General features: G+C 43.3%; 1 protein-coding gene across 2 annotated transcripts in view; it reads left to right on the top strand.

The window, feature by feature from the left end:
- Positions 1-17,873, top strand: part of RFTN1 (raftlin, lipid raft linker 1) — a 185,897-nt gene that overhangs the window by 114,460 nt on the left and 53,564 nt on the right. For both annotated transcript variants that reach the window (XM_072651254.1, XM_072651255.1), the window contains one exon: positions 11,455-11,833. In XM_072651254.1, coding sequence (XP_072507355.1) covers positions 11,455-11,833 — 379 coding nt within the window. The remainder of the gene's footprint in view (positions 1-11,454; positions 11,834-17,873) is intronic.

Below are 17,873 nucleotides of genomic sequence, written 5' to 3' on the forward strand. Positions count from 1 at the left end.
AAAAAAAGGAAAAGAGAATGCCCACATTGAACAGGATCATGAATCCATCAAAAGATGAAGGAATAAGGCCTTGATCAGGATGAGGATTTGTGCTTTTACAGAAAGTTTTTCAGAAGATCAAAAGTGCTTCCTAGTGACACAACATGAAAGAAATTCATTGAGGTGTAGCTGCGCTTGAGAACCTTCCTGGGCTAGACCCTTCCTGATACGTTGACTGTTTAAAGAGGAGGGAGGACATCTGGGTACTGTAGGATACTGTAAAAAATAGATATAATATGGATGTAAATTATAGGTGCATATAATGTATTCTATATTCATATATACATATACTATATGTATAAAAACAGATGTGTCTATAATATACATTCATATATGTGTATATTGTCCATGTGCACGTTACTTACATGGATACACTGGTGCATTGTATATGGACATATACATATGTCTGCAGACACAGTAAATAGGCATCTTGTGTATGTATGACTGTATGCGCATACACGTTGCATTGTCCGTGCACAAACACAAACACGTAATGTATTGTGTGTCTACATATATGTATGCACAACAATGTATGGTCTTAGAGAGCTGCCCAGGGTCCTGAGCAGTTAAGGGACTTGTACGAGCATATTTCAGCGTCAAGACTTGAACTCAGATCTTTCTGACTTTGATATCAACTCTATCCATTGCACCCTAGATCAGTCTAAAGCAGACACGATCCCCTCCAGCTCTAAGATTATCTGATAACAAAAGAACTTAATCATGAAAGATGGTGAAGGGGAAAGGGGAGAGATAGACACAGAGATTAAGGAAACTATATGGACATTTGGAGGCAATGGAGGTAGAAAGAAAGAATGAAAAACAGCATTTTCAAAGAGATTGTAAATAAATACCTCCCCCCACCCCAAGGAAATAAAGTTGCTTCCAGGTAGTTTAATCTTTCAGCCGGCATAGACAGTTTTGAAATGGTGATTGGCAGGAGCTGTCTACAAGCTTTTATTAGATACCTGCTGTGTGCTAGGCACTTGGGAAAGAGCACGACGTGCTTTTCAAACCATATCGTGGGGACTGGGGCCCAGACAACAATCCCAGAGGTTTTTCTTCTATTTAGAGCCTGAGCATTCTGTGACCTACCTTGTCAATCTCCCTACTGCCTGAGAATGTGGCTTTTGTACAGTAAAGTCTCATTCACTCACACTCACCGTTGGAATTTGGACAGATCGTTTGGAGAGTGGCGGAGCTAAAGTCTACACCTATGGGCCTGCAAAGGAAATTAATACTGTAGAGACCACGTTAGGAGAATAGCAGTCTTTCCTGGGAGAAGAGACCCTTTCGTAGCACATCCTGAGGGTTCTTGCTGTGCTAATTATAAATCACTCATATCTCTTTATTAAAGGAGGACCTCAGAGAGCCTGCTTTCTGTTACCCCAGTGTTAGCCTCTTTATAATAATCACCATCATTCATGTCATCTATATATGTATAATTTATACAGTGCTTTAGGATCTGCAGAGAGCACATTTTACCCAGATTATCTGATTTACGAAGTACTGTGCATAGATTATCTCATTTAACCTAAATTTAATTATGATTTGTATATTTGAAAGTAATCAAAACGACATCTTTTTAAAAACACCTAATCTAGATTTCTTCATATTACAACCCAGCCTTCCCATGTTAGTGTGAATTAATGAAACTTTACTGGAGAACAATAGCCAGGCTACGTCCGTTTGAATGTTCCCATCTTGGTTCAGAATTTCAGGAGCTGACTGACTCGAAGGCAAAAATAAAAGACAAAAAGATGAAAGAAATGGAAACTTTAGGTATTGGCTATGGTCTTTTTTTTTCAGGTGAATAACTCAGAATTTGGTAGAGATTTGAATAATCTCTTCCCTGCTTCTCACCTACGAGGGGAGATCTGCAGCTTTTTTCAATCATTTCCATCTTTCAGAAACACTTTCCTGAGTTCTCTCCTGGGTCCTTAGAAAAAAGAAAAGTACGACATTTGTTTCTTTTTGCATGTTGTAATGAAAACCATCTCTAGACATTCAGTTGGGTGGATTTGTTTTCCATTGTGATTTACAGTCATGGCTGGTATGGTGCGGTTGCGTTAGTGGGTAACGATAGCCTAGATAATTTAGGAATCAAGGACTGGAAGGGAGAGTAATGTCCCAATCACCTGGTTGAGCACCATTTGTTCTGATGTATTTTATTAATGTTTATTGAGGAATGAGGAGAAAGTCACACGGTCTGTATGTTTAGCAGCCATGGGTGTGAAGAAAAATATCTCTTTCTAGTTAAAGTTCTTTCAACCTGCTTCCTTGAGTCAGCTGTTTCTCACTCAGGTGTCAAGGTCTAAGTCCCATGAATTTGGTAAAGCTATTTTTCACAACATCCCTATGGACCTTGGATGAGTTCCGTGCTTTAGGTTCAGGGCCAGTATCTAATATATATATGGAGGGGATTCTGGCCAGTTGTCAGAGGAGAGAGGGAAGTCTGGTGAGATGACATCTGCCTGACATTTGGAATGTCTTGGAGTAGAAGGTTCAACGCTGATGATGCCGTCACTACTGGGCATTTCTGAGGGTATATATACACACACACGCACACAAGCGTGTGTGTGTGCACACCACTAAGTGGCTCAGTGGATAGAGCACAGGGTCTACAATCAAGAAAGCCTAAATTTAAATACAACCTCAGACACTTATGAGCTGTGTGACTCTGGGCAAGTCACTTAACCTCCGTTTGCCTTCTTCTGCTGGAGGAGGAAATGGCAAAACACTGCAGTATCATTGTCAAGAAAAGCCCGTGGACAGTGTGGTCCATGGGGTCACAAAGAGTCAGATGTGACTGAATGACTGAAAAAGAGCAAGAATATATGTAGCTCTCATGTATAAATTATATATAATTATGTAGCCATTATATAATATAATAGCTATTAAATATAAATAATACATCATATTGTTATTTGTATAAATAATCTTTATCATAGCTATGGCTATTATGGAGAAATATATGTATATTTAAATAAATATATGGACACACATGTATGTATATATTGTGTATTTGTGCGTACACATGCAAATATACACATTTGCATGTGTACACACACATTTTCTCCCCATTGAAATGAATGCTCTTTGCAAATTGGGATTGTTTCATTCTTTGTACTTGTGTGTCTTTCCCAGTGCCTGGCACACACGAGGTACCTTATAAATTCTAATAAAAATAGAAGGAATGATTGAGTCTGACTGTGTTGCTGCTGTTTTAGTAGCACAATGTAGAGCCGATTGCCACACCTCTCTTGGCCTGAGCAAAGTCATTTAGAGATGCTTGAGCTAGCTAAAATTAATTGTAAGACAGCAGACAAATTCCTCCTGAAATTCGAAAATTTTTGAGTTGGAAGGGACTTTTGAAGTCATTCAGTCTAGCCACCACCCAAAGCAGGGACCTTCTCTGGACATCACTGTAGTTTTGAAGGAACAGGCTGAGGTGCTCCAACTTGAATACTGCCATGTAGTGGGAGACCATCCTCAAGAGAAGGTCTTAGAGCCTCTACTTAAATACCACAGAATCGCAGTGGGAAAGGACCATCCTGAGCAGCCATGAATGAAAGGGATTCTTTGTGGTATACATCCACCAAAGGCTCATCGAGCCTGAAGACCTCTAAGGAGAGGAAGTCCTCCATCTCTGGAGGCAGCTCCTTCAGCTTTTGGACCCCCATGTTAGGAAGTTTTCCCAGGGTTTGCCTTTTGATAGCCGATCCTAGGGACTCACTACTTTGCGAAGTGAAGTAGCCCCTTCCATTAATGCGGGGCAGTAGTGTTGGTAAACTTCACACAACGCCTCTTGAAATTATTCTGTATAATCTGTATGCATGATACATATCCCAGCAGAATGTAAACTCCTTCAGGGCAAGGACTGTTTCTTACATTGCCTTTTCATCCCCAGTTTAGCACCCTTTACCTCGATATTTAATATAGATTTAACATTTATTTAATATAGATTTTATTGAATTGATTGGGGTTTAGTCAGTTAATAGGACACAGAGGTTCCAATATCATTATATATTGTGAATTTTACAGTCTATCTCCATGAGGAAAGTCAAGAAATAAAGACAATTTACCAAGATAATTCAGAAAAGTTAAACTTACTGGAGGTGATGAATTCATTCATTTTCCCTCTCTCTCTCCCATTCTCCCTCCCCACATGTTCTTGATTTTCTGTTTATATAGACTTGATCTAGCAATTAATTGATTGTGGAGTTCTTAATCCCCATCAGAAATGTCCTATTCAATTGCAGAAGGGACGGAAAGAAGGAAAGTGTGAGAGAGAGAAGAAAGAGGAAGAAGGAAAGAAAGGAGAGAGGTGAAGGGAATAAAAGAGAAGGAAGGGGAAAAGAAAAAAGGAAAGAATGGAGAAAAAAGAAAGCAAGACAAAGAGGATGGAAGTAAGATGGATGGAAAGAGAAAGAAATAAGGAGAGAGAGAAAAGAAAGAAGGGAAAAGGAAGGTGGAAAGAGAGATTGTGGGAGAGAGAGAGAATCAGAAGCAGAACCAGAATCATAAAACTTAGGAGAGACCTGGAAACATAACGTCAGCTCCTTGCTTGACATCCCTCCACAGAGCCGTTGTTAAAGATCTGGCAAACGTTCGATTTCCTGAAGTGGAGGTTTTGGGCACCCAGAGCTGGAGGCAATTTCAGACACAAACTCGAGACTTTGTGCCTCCTGAACCTCCCTTTTCTGGAAGGAGAAGCCCAAGAACTTAGGTGACGACAAGATGGCGGCAGGGTGATGTGTCTATGATAAAATATTCACAGCTAAAGACTCCTGTGTTGGGGTGTGACCCAGAGCAGCATTTTTGCAGCAATTTTCCACATACAAGTGCACGCTTTAGTCTGTCTCCTTCTTTACACCAGCCCTAAGACCTTTCAGGAAGAAGGTTTGGGGTCCACTTGCTCTCCCCACCCCGGTTGTGGGGGCACAGAGTTGCTGGAGAGAGCTGGGGAGGGGGCGCTTGTTCTGTGTCCTGAGGGGAGGTAGGCATCTGCATGAGCACAAACATATAATTTAACAATATTTGTATATTTCTTTAAGGCTTTGTCAAATGTTTAGTTACAGTTTGTCACCTGTCTCCCTCTCTAGAACTTTAAGTGCTCTGAGGGCAGAGCCCTCCCCTCCCAGGGCCTGGCACATGGATGGCACTTTAAAAATTCTTTGTGTGTCATCACAATCCTGGGGGGTTGGTTCTACAAGTAGGGGTCCCTGGCTTATGGAATCAATGTAGGCCTGCACCTTTTCTGCAATTAATAGCCTTAGATGTCTGGAACCAAGTGATTAAACATGGTACCTGTGGGCCTCATGCAGTCCACAAGCACTAAGTGCATCCTGAGCCAGATCAGAGTATAATGGGGAAACATTGGACAAAATAAAAATACACTAAAACGTAGATAATGTGAATATGTGGTTTTTTCAGTCAGCATGTGGCCTATATAGTTGTGGGTCCTTATGTACGGTTTAGTGGCTTGAGTTGAACAGTTTGGGACTAATTTAGAGGATAAAGTGACTTGCTTCACCAATACGTTATCAGAGGTGACCTTATAGCCAGGCTGTTCGGCTTCACCTCTCTGTTCAGGGAAGCACTGTAGGTGTTGTTAGCATCATTTCACTGAAACTAAGAGAGGACCATGGACCCACTGGCATTGAGTTGGAAGGGTCTTTGGAAGCCATGAAGTCCAATTCCTTTATTTTATATCTGGCACCAGTGGGTGTGGGAATTCTGGTGGGGAGTACAGTGAGTCTCTCAGTGCCTGATCCTTTCTGCTCCCTCATCTCTGCTGAAGAGGGGCATAGTCTTTCCTGTCCCCTCCTTTGGGGCTGGCTTAGGGGGTGATCTTTCTTCTTCCTTAACACCTTGCTTCTTAAAGATTTAATAATCAGCTTTCTTTTTTAGCCTAGGGGCAGCATCATGGGCTGTTTTATGGCATTTCTACCAGACAGAAAGTTTGTAGCACAAAAATAATAATAGCTTGAAGCCCCCAGTTAGGAAAATTCCTAAAATTAGGTAAAGGTTTGGCTCTTTGCCCTAATTTGAATTTAATATTAATATCTGTTGCCTTTTCAATCACATCTGACTCTCTGAGTTTTCTTGGCAAAGATACTAGAGTTGTTTGCCAGTTCCTTCTCCAGCTCATTTGACAGACGAGGAAACTGAGGCAAATAGGGTTAAATGACTTGTCCAAGCTAGTATCTGAGTCTGAATTGGAACTCAAGAGGATGAGTCTCCCTGACTCTAGGTCTAACACTCTCACCTATCACCTAGCTGCTCCTGCTTGGCACATAGAATGCACTTAATTAATGCTTATTTCTTAAAGTGGGATTTAAACCCAGGTCTTCTGAAATTCCAAATCCTGTCCCTGTTCATTATGTTATGGCTGCCTTTTCGATACACCCAGAACTGTGACATAGCTTTCTTAAAGTCCATATTGGAAAGGGCTATTTGCAAGACATTATATAAGCTCATTTATTATTCTTTTAGTTCTAATAAGAATTAATTGGTTAGGTTAGTAAGTTCCTCCTCACTAATACTGCCTACTACCCCAATTAAAAGTGCTAGAGTGGAATTATCACAAGCCCAAGGGTATGCGTATGACCGGCAGAAACATGATTGCTATCTACTATTAAGCAATATTTATTTATGTCCCCCTTCCCTATCTAGAGGGTTAGCTCATTTCTTTATCTGCCATTAAGGCAGCATTGGCCCCTCTGTCAGACTCTCCCCCTTGCCCCGACCTCATTTCAAGACCATTTGGGTAGAAGACATAACATTCTCTGTTCATTGCTGTCCCCTCATCACTGATTTCCCCAAGATGAGGTTATCTCCACCTTCTACTTGTATCATCATCATCAGGTCAAATGAGGTCATATTTGTAAAGCTCATGCCCATAGTAGTTGCTTAATAAATACTTCCCCTTTCCGTCATCAGATGACCTTGTAGGCCTCTAAGCTGGAAGGGTCATTAGAGGTCATTTTGTCCAGCCATCTCATTATAGATGACATAATTGAGTAATTATGTGATTTGTTCAAGGACAACCATCGTTCATAGAATCAGAAGAGATTTTAGAGTTCCTCCGGTCCAACCTTCCCATCTTACAGAAGAGGAAACTGATGACAAGAGCCAAGGCTGTACCATTAGTAGGTCCTCTGGTCACAAACTGAGTTCTCTTCTCCTCCGCTCCAGCATCTTGGTGCCATTTTGAACTTGAAATCTAAGGCATGATTTTGTGTGTTTTCCTTTTTATGTGTGCCCGTTCCCCTTGGCACCCTTAAAGACATTTGAGAAAGGCATGCTAAATGTCAACTCTCTGAGAACTCGGGTGCATGAGTCACAAGAGAGAACTAGAGGAAGGGTAATTGTAGGCTACGTCCTTGGTCCGCATGTGTACAAGTGCACGTGTAACCTTCACAGCCTGGATCATCAGTCCGTCTATCCTCTCTCGTCTCCAGACTTCCCCATTCTGCTCCTCCCGCCAGCTTGGCTGGTTTCTACCTGTGTTCTCCCTTTATGCCTCAAGTGTTGCTGTGTGCCTTGGGTTCATTCACTAGGTATTTGTTGACTGACCAATTGACGGACTAATTAAAATAAGCTTCCCTTGTTTGAGTGTGCTCCATCTCCCATACTTCACAATCCAGTCTGTAGCTTCCATTTTCTTTTTGTGCTGTTTGGTTGATGCTTTTTGTGGATTTGAGTAATGCTCTCACTTTCCATTAATCAGTGATCTATAGACACCTCCTTTGTAAATATGCATACACATACACGTTTGTATTATATATCTATACATGTATTATGGTTATATATCTATAGAGATATCTATCGATGTCTATCTATAGATTTGCAGATCTATAGATACATAGATTAATCTTTATTTATATGTATGTTTGTATATATAGATATTGATAGATCTCTTTAGAGATATGTCAGTGTCTATATCTAGAGATACACGGATCTGTAGATATATAGATTGATCTCTATATATGTGTATGTATATATGTGTACATAATACATTGTACATATATACACATATACATATATGTGTCTATGCGTGTATATCCAGTCAAGTCAACTGAAACATTGGCCCTGCCGAACATATGAGGATATGTATGTGAACCTCATTCTATACCTATGGTCTGCTCTTTCTTTTTGGTGAGCAGAATTCTATATTCCCTCTCTCTCCCACGTCTCCCCCACCTGCTTTGGAAAACAAAACCAGACCTTTGGAACAAATACACATGGCAGTCTGCCACGGCAAAAGGGATGCATGTTTTGGGTGTTAAGAGAATTATTGTTGCGTTGATCTGAATTCTGTTGTCTGTTAATGTTGCTTCTTTTATGTCGTTGAGGCCATTGTCTGTCATCTTGGTTTTGCGTGCTTCATTTTGTATCATGTCAAACAAGTCTTCCAAAATTTCTCTGAATTCTTCGTATCTGTTGTTTCTTGTTTCATCGTAATTGATGACATTCATGTACCACGGTTCGGTTAATCATTTCCTGGGGCATGAGCACCCAGGTCTTTGTTGGGTTTTTCCTTTTGCTACCACCAAAGAGCTGCTATATTTTGGTTTGTATGAGGACTTTGACTATCTTGGAGTATACATAGAGAGTGAGATTGATGGATCAGAAGGTATTCACAATTTAGTGACTTTTCTAACTGGAAAATTGCCTTCCGTGTGACGAATTCCCCCTAATTCTTGGACAACAGCTGAGTGGTCTGGCCCTCTGGAAGATGAGACCTTATACCTGGAAGGGACCTTAGAGACCATTTGGTCCAGGACCTTGATTTTACAAATTAAGAAACTAAGGATTAAAAGGAGAGGTGATTCCCCCAAGGCCACAAAGATAGTAAATGGAAAAAGCTGGAATATAAGGCCAGGTCCTTTGATTTCAGAACCTATGGAGTCCCAATCCTGCTGCCCCCAAGGTAGCCTTGTTCCTTGTTTCCTTCAGTACTTGATCCAGCTAGAGTTCTCATAGGAGCAGGGTGGCATGGGAGTCAGAAGACTGGAGTTGGGGTCAAAAAGGCCTGAGTTTGAATCCTGCCTCAGATACCTCATTAGTTGTGTGACCCTGGGCTAGTCCTGTATTTAACCTTTCACCTGTAAAATGGGCATAATAACGGCCCCCCACCTTACAGGTGTGTTGTGAGGACCAAATGAAATAATCTATGGAAAATCCTCTGCAAAATTTAAATCATTTAAATAAATGCTAATTGTTGTCCTTATTATCATTATTGTCATGGCATGGAGGTCCCCAGGTGTGTGGAGGTCAGTCTGTCACCAGGTATTTATTTATTCAGCACCCCCTGTGTGCTGGCACCGGATGAGTAGGCCTTACTCTTGGCCAAAGTGGATGAGCAGGGGTCAGAGAGAGGGGGCCTGAAGCCTGTTAGGTGTGTCTTCAATCTCGTGACAGGTGTAGGGAGGCCGGCTTGTCTTAGGGCCCAGGAAGTAACAGGATAAGTGATCCATTGAAAGTGCCAGATCATGAAGGAGAAACTTCAGCCTTTGAGATTTTCTGCCAGAAAGAAGTGTTTCTAATTTTTTTAGAGTGGGAGTAAAGGTTTTTGTTTTTTTTCTTTAAGGTAATCCAGTTAATGTGGGCCTAAAGAGATATACACACAAGTATTCAGGAGACAAGGTCAACTCACACCTTGCTCATTAATTAGTGGAATTTGTGAAATGTGGGAAAATACCTCTAACCATCTTAGGTTTGAAGCTGGAAGGGACCTCAGAGGGCATCTGCCTGACCTCCATCATTTTATAAGTGGAAGAAACTGAGGCCCAGAGGTGTGACCCAGAGTTTAACTTTTAAGGTTACATAGATGGCCAAGAAGTGAAGTCGAGATTCAAACTCATGTCCTCCCCATCCAAAGGCACAGCATTCCCACTTGAATACTTTGTTTTTCTGTGATCTCATCCTTTGTGTATTACCTCCCATGCTGCAGATCGCGGCCCATCCGTGCATCCTCATCTTACACCCCCCAGCCTCCCCCGACTGTGATGCACGTGGATTTGTCATCCAAGGACCTGGGCTCTCATCCCAGCTCTGCCCCTTCATTCCTAGTGACCAAGGGGCAAGTCATAATGTCTGTGTGCCTGTTCCATCTTCTGTAAGATGAGGAATCTGGACTAGGTGACCTTGGAGGTCCAGCCCAACTCTGGGTCTGTGGTACTGTGATCCTCATCCATATCAGTAGTTTCTCCACTGGGATTCTGTCTCTGTGCAAAAATCTTTTTTTTTTTTTTTTTTAGTGTTGTCCTGCTCCACGGTGCCTTCCTTGTGTTTTCTAGGAATTGACATCAAGTGCATTCCCTAGAAAGTCCCCTTGTATCCAGCTTCCAGCTTCTTGCTAAGTCTGAGAAGGATACTACCTTGTTCTGTCTCTCTCATCATCTTTCTAAGGGAGACACTTATATGCTTTTTTTAGGGAGGAGAAAGGTGCTAAAATGCAAATCCATGACTACGCTTGGGTGACATCTCTCATCCCTGGGGAAAGTCAGGGAAGGGCAACCCGATCAGAGTGCATGGGTTGGGGCAGCAGGTGGGCACCCTGAGGTCCCCAGCCGCCCTGATGAGCTTGGAAGTGCAGGGTCCATCGGAGAGGGACAGGGACGGGCTCTGGCTCATCACAGAGCACGGGGTCTTTCGTACCATCATGTTTCATGATTTCTGACGGTTATGCCCTTTCTTCTCCAAACTCCTTTCCCCACTCCCACCTCCCACTGCAAAAACAATTGTTTAAAAGGAAATTCTTTGAGGTTACAAAATGCCACCTGGTAGTTGGTATATGTCTATATAGACATACTGTGTTTATACAGCGACTTGATTGGCAGGAAGTAGATGATTTGTTTAAAAAAAAAGAGTGGGGGGAAGGGAATAAAAATTAAACTTCTCCAGAAATTAACTTCCTCTTTCAAAATGCAGTATTGTGTTGCGTTGATACTGATTCGCACTTTGGGAGTCCTTGACCACCCTCCAGAAAATGATAAATAGAGGTTTGTGTCTTGCTCCAAAGTGAGGGTGTGCCAATTCTTTGTAACCCTACTCTGTACACTTCTTCCCACCCCCCTCCCAGAAAGAAAAGTCTTTGAGGCTGCTTCCTGTAAGACCCAGTAATTGAAAATGAAGTCCCACCACCCGCTCCTGACATAATGAAGGGGGGGGGCCTGGTGGAGAGTTTGGGGTGAGGAAGGGCATGACAGAGGGCATGGACTTGGGGGTTGCTCTTTGAAAAGTCCAATTTGCCAGCTTGAAAATCTTCCAATGAATGATTGGACTCAGTTATCAAAATAATTGATAATCGTTCAACACCATGCACTGGGTCCATCCCCGAAAGTTTCTTCTCTCCTGCTGCGGCTGCCATGCAATAATTTATTCTTATTGTCTTTGTTTGCTTCCCAGATCCAAGATGCAGCAAGTCGAGGCCTAGAATTTGTGGGCGTCGTCCCTCAGTACCATTGCCCCAGGAACTCTACAGGGAACAGCCCGCTGACCCCCACTGCTAACGGATCTGGGGAGTTTGGAGATGGGAAAAACACGTCAGATCAATCTGAAGACTTCTCCTTCTCGGAAAGGGAGACCCCAGGGTCCACGGATATGTGCAGCACACCAGCAGGGTCCCAGGGCGATGTGGAGCCCCAGCAACGGGGGTCAGGGGAACGACCGAGCTTAGCCTCCATGGAGGGAAATGGAGCAGATTCACCAGAGAGGACAGATGGATCCTCACCAGGACAGACAATCACGACAGACAAACTGGGAGGTTCAGACCCGCTGGCTGGAAGTAAGTCAGTCACTGCTGGGATGGAGTGTAAGATATGGCTAGTGATTTTTTTTGTGGTAACCTCTATAACATTCTAAGGTAAAAGAAAAAAAATTATATGAGAGTGGGGGGAAAGGTGCATCATCCACACATGAGAAATGGACATGTTTGACAAAGTTACCCAACTCAACATACTTTGGGCCTTCGAAGTAGAGTTAAGAAAGTGAATTCTTTTATCACCCTAGCTGTTGCATCAATATCAGATTACTCTGCGCACAGCACAGGAAGTGCTAATGTGTTGGGCATCCTGACAGAATGTGCTTGGCGCTTGCCATTGGTGGGTGGATTGGGGATGTTTGCTCAAAGCCAGACGTAAAGAAAGCCCCAGAAGGACAATTTGTTGCAGGAAAAGAGGTGATGTGACTGCTTCCAAGTAAGCAGGCTCATTTCCATAATCCGCATCTTTCAGTCGTTGGCCCTGTGGAGAAACTGCCTTGTGTGTGTACACTGCCGGCCTAGCATGGGAGTCATTTTACAAGCACTGTGTAGTTCACAAAACTCCATCCTTTGCACTAAGAATTTAAAGGCAGGAGGCATCCTGTCTGAAATCAGGATTTACCGGATGCTCTGATACATTACTGATTGAATGACCCTGGCCAAGTCCCTTATCTCTCTGTGCTCCAGGCAACTCTGTAAGACTATCTAAGTTGTAGGATGGTTGTCTCTGTGCTTTTGGGATGTTCTTGTTTAGTCATTTCAATCATGTCTGACTGTTTGCGACCCCATTTGGGGTTTTTCTGGCCAAGGTATGGAGTGGTTCGCCATTTTCTTCTCTAGCTCATTTTACAGATGAGGAAACTGAGGCGAACAGGCTTAAGTGACTTGCTCAGGGCCACACAGCTAGACCACACAGGGTTTCGCTGTGTCTTGTTCATTATTAATAATAACAAATGTTTTAAAAACTAATCATAACAAATGTTTGCATAGTCCCTTAGGATCTGTAGAACCCTCTCCATACGCTGTTGGATTTAATCTTTATAGCCGCTCTTTGAGAGAGGTGCTATTGTTATCCTCATTTTACAAATGGGGAAACTGAGGCCGAGAGCAATTCAGTGACTTGCTCAGTTTCACTCAAAGTATCTGAGGTGATATTTGAACTTGCGTCCTTCCTATACAGTGCTTATTTGTAGAGCAGCAGGGTAATGCAATGGAAGGAAAGATGGATTTGCAGACAGGCAGTCTGTAAACATTTATTAAGTACCTACTATGTGCCAGGCACTGCGGATTCTAAAAAAGGCAAAAAACAGAACTCACAATCTACTAGACAGAGAATCTGGATTCCAATCCTAGATCTCTTGTTGACTTTGGGTAAGTCACTGAACTTGGCCCAAGTTTCTTCATCTGTAAAATTGCAAGGTTGGACTAGTAGGCCCTTCTAGCTCAAAATCTGTGCTCTTTCCATCTCTAAATCTCTCTTGACGCAAATTCCCTGTTTTAGCTTTGCCCGACTTCAATTCGCGGTAGAAACGGTTGCTTTGACTAGCATCCCTTACACATATTGGCTGCCTCCATAGTGTGCCAAGGTAGTTCAGCATTACTGTAAGAAAGTGTGAGAGAAGGGAGCCAAGCCCCAGGCCTGGGGAGTCTGGTTTCTTTAGGTCTTGGATCTCTTGTGTGGGTGACCCAGAAGAAATGACTGTAACTTAGAACAAGGGCTTCTTAGCCATGGACTCCTTTGGAAGCCTACTGGCCATACTCCCTTCCCAGAAGAATGTTTTTAGATGTATAGAATAAGATCTATAGAGTTACGAAGGAAACCAATTATATTGAAAAGCAGGTATCAGAATATTTTTAAAATAAGTTCCTAGATCCCAGGTTAAGAACTCCTGCTTGAGAACAGAGCTTGCAAATATCTACTCACCAGTGGTTTATTTCTTTACTTATTCATGTGTGTGTTTGTTTGTAGCCATTCATGATGGTTCATTCTAGACTGGTAGAAAGGTCAATACTATACAGGCAGAGACATTTTTGGATTGGAGGCAGAGAGGTCTGGCCGAGCAACCTTGGGAAAAATCACTTTATTTCTGAGGTCTTTACTTTCTTCATCCACAAAATGAGAGGGTTGGGCTAGAATAGACTTCAGAGGTCCCTTTGAGCTTCAGCATTCAGTGATAATGAAATAATAGTTAACATCTAGAGACCATTATAAGGTTGGCAAAGCACGTTACAAAAATCCCATTCGATTCCCACCACAACCCTAGAGGTAGCTGCTACATTCCCATTTTACAAATGAGGAAACTGAGGCAGGGGGTAGCAACTTCTCCAGAGTGTCATAGGTAGAAAGTATCTGAGGTAGAATTTGAATTGGCTCCATGAAACCACCAGTTTGACCTTTCTAAATGATGAGACTGTAGCTCCCTTGCTCAAGAATCCTCAGTGGCTTACCATGGTAATTAGGGGAAAAAAAGCTTGGCATGGAAAGCCCCACACAGACTGCCTCCAGCTGAACTATAGGGAGTTACTCCACATCATTCTTTTCGTGACCTCTGCATTTACTCTATGTACACTGTGCCCTCCTTGGAGGAAAGAGCTGACTCTTTGGCTTGGCTTTTCTATCTCTGGGGCGCCTAAAGACTCATGAAGAACTTAACCTCTTACAGTCTTTTCTGTTCTAGTCTGAAAATACCTGCACTCTCAAATTCTTTTTTAGGGGAAAGGAAGCAGTGAGGCCTGGGAGGCCTTCTCCCTCAAGGCTGCCATTTTCTTTTCTCACGTCTGGACTCCTTTCAGACTTTAGAGACAGGTAGCTCTAGAGAAGATTGGGAGGTAAAGAGCCTTGCATACGGCTCATACCATACCTTTGTACTGCTCACACACCTCCCTCTCCAGGTGCCCACACTTGGGGTTGGCTTTCGCAAGGTGGGACTTTCTGGATATGCCACCTGTATTCAATTCAGTAAACATCTTTTAAGCACCTACTGTGTGCCAGGCACCATGCTAAATGCTGCAGATAAAAAAAAGTGTCCAGAGACAGTCTTTACCCTCAAGGAGCTTACAGTATAGTGGGGGGTGGGGAAAACAACTTACCTGCCCCTTGTCCTAGAGTCATACAATTAGAGTTGGAAGGGATCCTGGAGACCATTGAGTCCATTTTCCCAGTTGTAGGGAAGCCATATTAACCCTTCACTTCTCATTTTTTAAACTATCCTTTTATTAGGCGTTTACCCTCTGTGGGCTGGGCATTGGTTAGACTTGTGGGGTGGGGTGGGGAGTGGAGACCAAGGGGCATAGCACCATTTTCCTGCTCTCCATTGTGTAGTTACCTGCTTGAGATAATGTATGATTTTTTTGTGGTTTTTGTTCAGTGATGTCCAACGCTTCATGACCCCATTTTGGGGTTTTCTTGGTAAAAAAATACTGGAGTGGTTAGCCATTTTCTTTTCTGGGTTATTTGACAGGTGAGGAAACTGAGGCAAACAGGGTGCAGTGACTTACGCAGGGTCACACAGCTAGTGAGAATCCAAGGTCAGATTTGAGCTCATGAAGATGAATCTTCCTGACTTCAGGGTACCCTATCCAACACACCACCCAGCTGCCCCCTGTATGTGTATTAGAAGTGACCTCCTTGAGAGCAGAGTCTGCCGCCTTAGCACATAGCATGGTGTTGGCCCCATAGTAGTGGGTAGCAAATGCACCTCCATTCCTTCCTTCCTTTCCGCCCAGACTGGAGCCCATGATCTTAAGCGTCGTGGTCTGACTCCTCAGAAGACCCTTTCTGACCTCTGACTCCACAGATCTACCCCCTCAGCCAGCTTTCTCACCTAAACTTATTCTTGGAAGGTTTACGATTGTTTTTCCTCGGAAAGTTTTCTGCCTCCCTTGCCACCCCCACCCAGCCTTTTCGCCTCCTTTGCAGAGCATTCAGGTCTTCCGTTAAGGTCTCCCCTAAGGAGGTTTTAAGTGTTTTCATCCATTTCTGCCAGGTGTGCCTTATGGAGGCTAAATCAGCAATTAACGGCAGGCCTCTCAAAAAAAAAACCCCCAAAACTCTCCATTGGGGATGCCCCTACCTCCTTCTCCCCCTCCTCGTTTGATTTACGTGCGTTATGGGACAGACGGAGGAGCACAAGCCGAACGTCATTCTGGCTCCGGAGGGAAGAAACCATGCTGAGCAGAGCTAAGATCTAGAGGCCCCTCTCCCAAGGGCACCTGCCTCTTCTCCGCCCGCCTCCGGGTGCTGCCCCACTGGCCAAGGCTTTGGTTGACTACTCATGCCTTGCTTGGGTTTTCTCCAGAATTTCACCCCATCTCACAAAAGTACTTCTGGTTCTGCTCATTGACTTTTATTTCCTCACTGGGGGGAATTTCCTCATTTCACTTAATGGAAGAGTTCCCTTGAATGTTTCCAGGGGTGCCCTCGAAGCCCTGCCCTCCCTTCCCCCAAGCCTTTCCCTGGAGCTTCTTTGGAGCACACAGCTGTCTCATTGCTCTCAGATGGCCCAGGGGGCTGGCCTCCTCTCCTTGCTTCCCCTTCCCCAAATGCTCCAAACCCAACTCTGCTTTCACTTCAGCTGCTGGAGAGGTTTCAGCAAGTCCCATATGATGCCTTGTTGATTCATCGTCAAGTGAGGGGCTTTGGAAAGATACTCAAGGGGTCATGCAGTGGAAGGTGGGGAGAGGGAGGAAGGAATCATTCCCAGGGGGATCTGGAGAGAGAGCAGACCCCCATCTTCCTCCTCAGCCTCCCTCTACCAGCCACATCCACCTTCAGGCTCCCCCTCACCTGGGTGGATATTTTGTTATAATACTAATTTGAGGAATAGGGAAATGAGACTAGTATTTCATTGGCACAGGGCTTTTTTTTTAATCCAATACACTGATGAGAAGATTAAAAAAACTTTACATGTCCTCTGCTTTCTGTAAGATAAATTCAATAAAGCATTTCTAATCCTCAACTGAGACTCGATTGTATATGTGAACTGTGAAATCCAAGAGAGAGACAGAGAGAACACCCAGTAAATATGGAGTCAGTGGATCTGCTGGAATTAAAATTCTATTCCCTTCCTTCCTTCCTTCCTTCCTCTCTCCCTCCTTCCCTCCTTTCCTTCCTTCCTCCCTCCCTCCTTCCCTCCTTTCCTTCCTTCCTTCCTTCCTTCCTTCCTCTCTCCCTCCTTCCCTCCTTTCCTTCCTTCCTCCCTCCCTCCTTCCCTCCTTTCCTTCCTTCCTTCCTTCCTTCCTTCCTTCCTTCCTTCCTTCCTTCCTTCCTTCCTTCCTTCCTTCCTTCCTTCCTTCCTTCCTTCCTCTAATACATCTTGTACTCTTAGATTGGCTCCTCAGAAGGTACCCTTCCTGGCCTCAGTTTCCTTACCTGTCAGGTCAGGAGGTTGGATGAGATGACTTCTAAGGTCCCTTAGACTCCTTCAATCATAATGTTGAACTTGTAATCTCTATAGTCCCCCCTACCAAAAAAAAAATCTGTTCTTTCAAAATTCTTTCTTTCTGGTGATTTAAGTAGTTATCTCAGTCTCTCAGACTTGAAACCTTTGGGTTATTTTTTGTACTTTTATCTTCTCCCCACGCAACTACTTAGTGATCAATATCTGTCAATTTTACCTTTGCAGAATTTCTTATTATAATCCCCATCTAGAGTTTGATTTGGGAATCTTCAGGTATAGCACACATCTGGATTGCCACAAATGGTGGGTGCCAGAGTCCCCAGCTCCCATAAATTACTCAGAACAGATATACATAGAATATATTTTATTTCACCCCACAAAACTGCAAAAAGCACAAAAGATTCTCAGGAATCCATAAATAGATACCCCAAAACCTCAAGTTAATGAAGCCTTCCCAGCAGTACATAATTAATACAGTTTTCTTTCCCATGTACTGGGTCTTACTTTTCCACCAAGGTCTCCAAGTCTTTCTAGTTCAGCACTGCTCCATGGTTTGGACTCTTTTCAAATGGGAACTAGGGGAGGATCTTCCAAGTGTCTGAGATAACTAAAAAGATAGGGGCACCCTCAGCCATTGAAACACTTTCCCCTAGGAATTCTTACCT

The sequence above is a fragment of the Notamacropus eugenii genome, chromosome 3, assembly GCF_028372415.1.
Source record: "Notamacropus eugenii isolate mMacEug1 chromosome 3, mMacEug1.pri_v2, whole genome shotgun sequence".
Taxonomy (NCBI): domain Eukaryota; kingdom Metazoa; phylum Chordata; class Mammalia; order Diprotodontia; family Macropodidae; genus Notamacropus; species Notamacropus eugenii.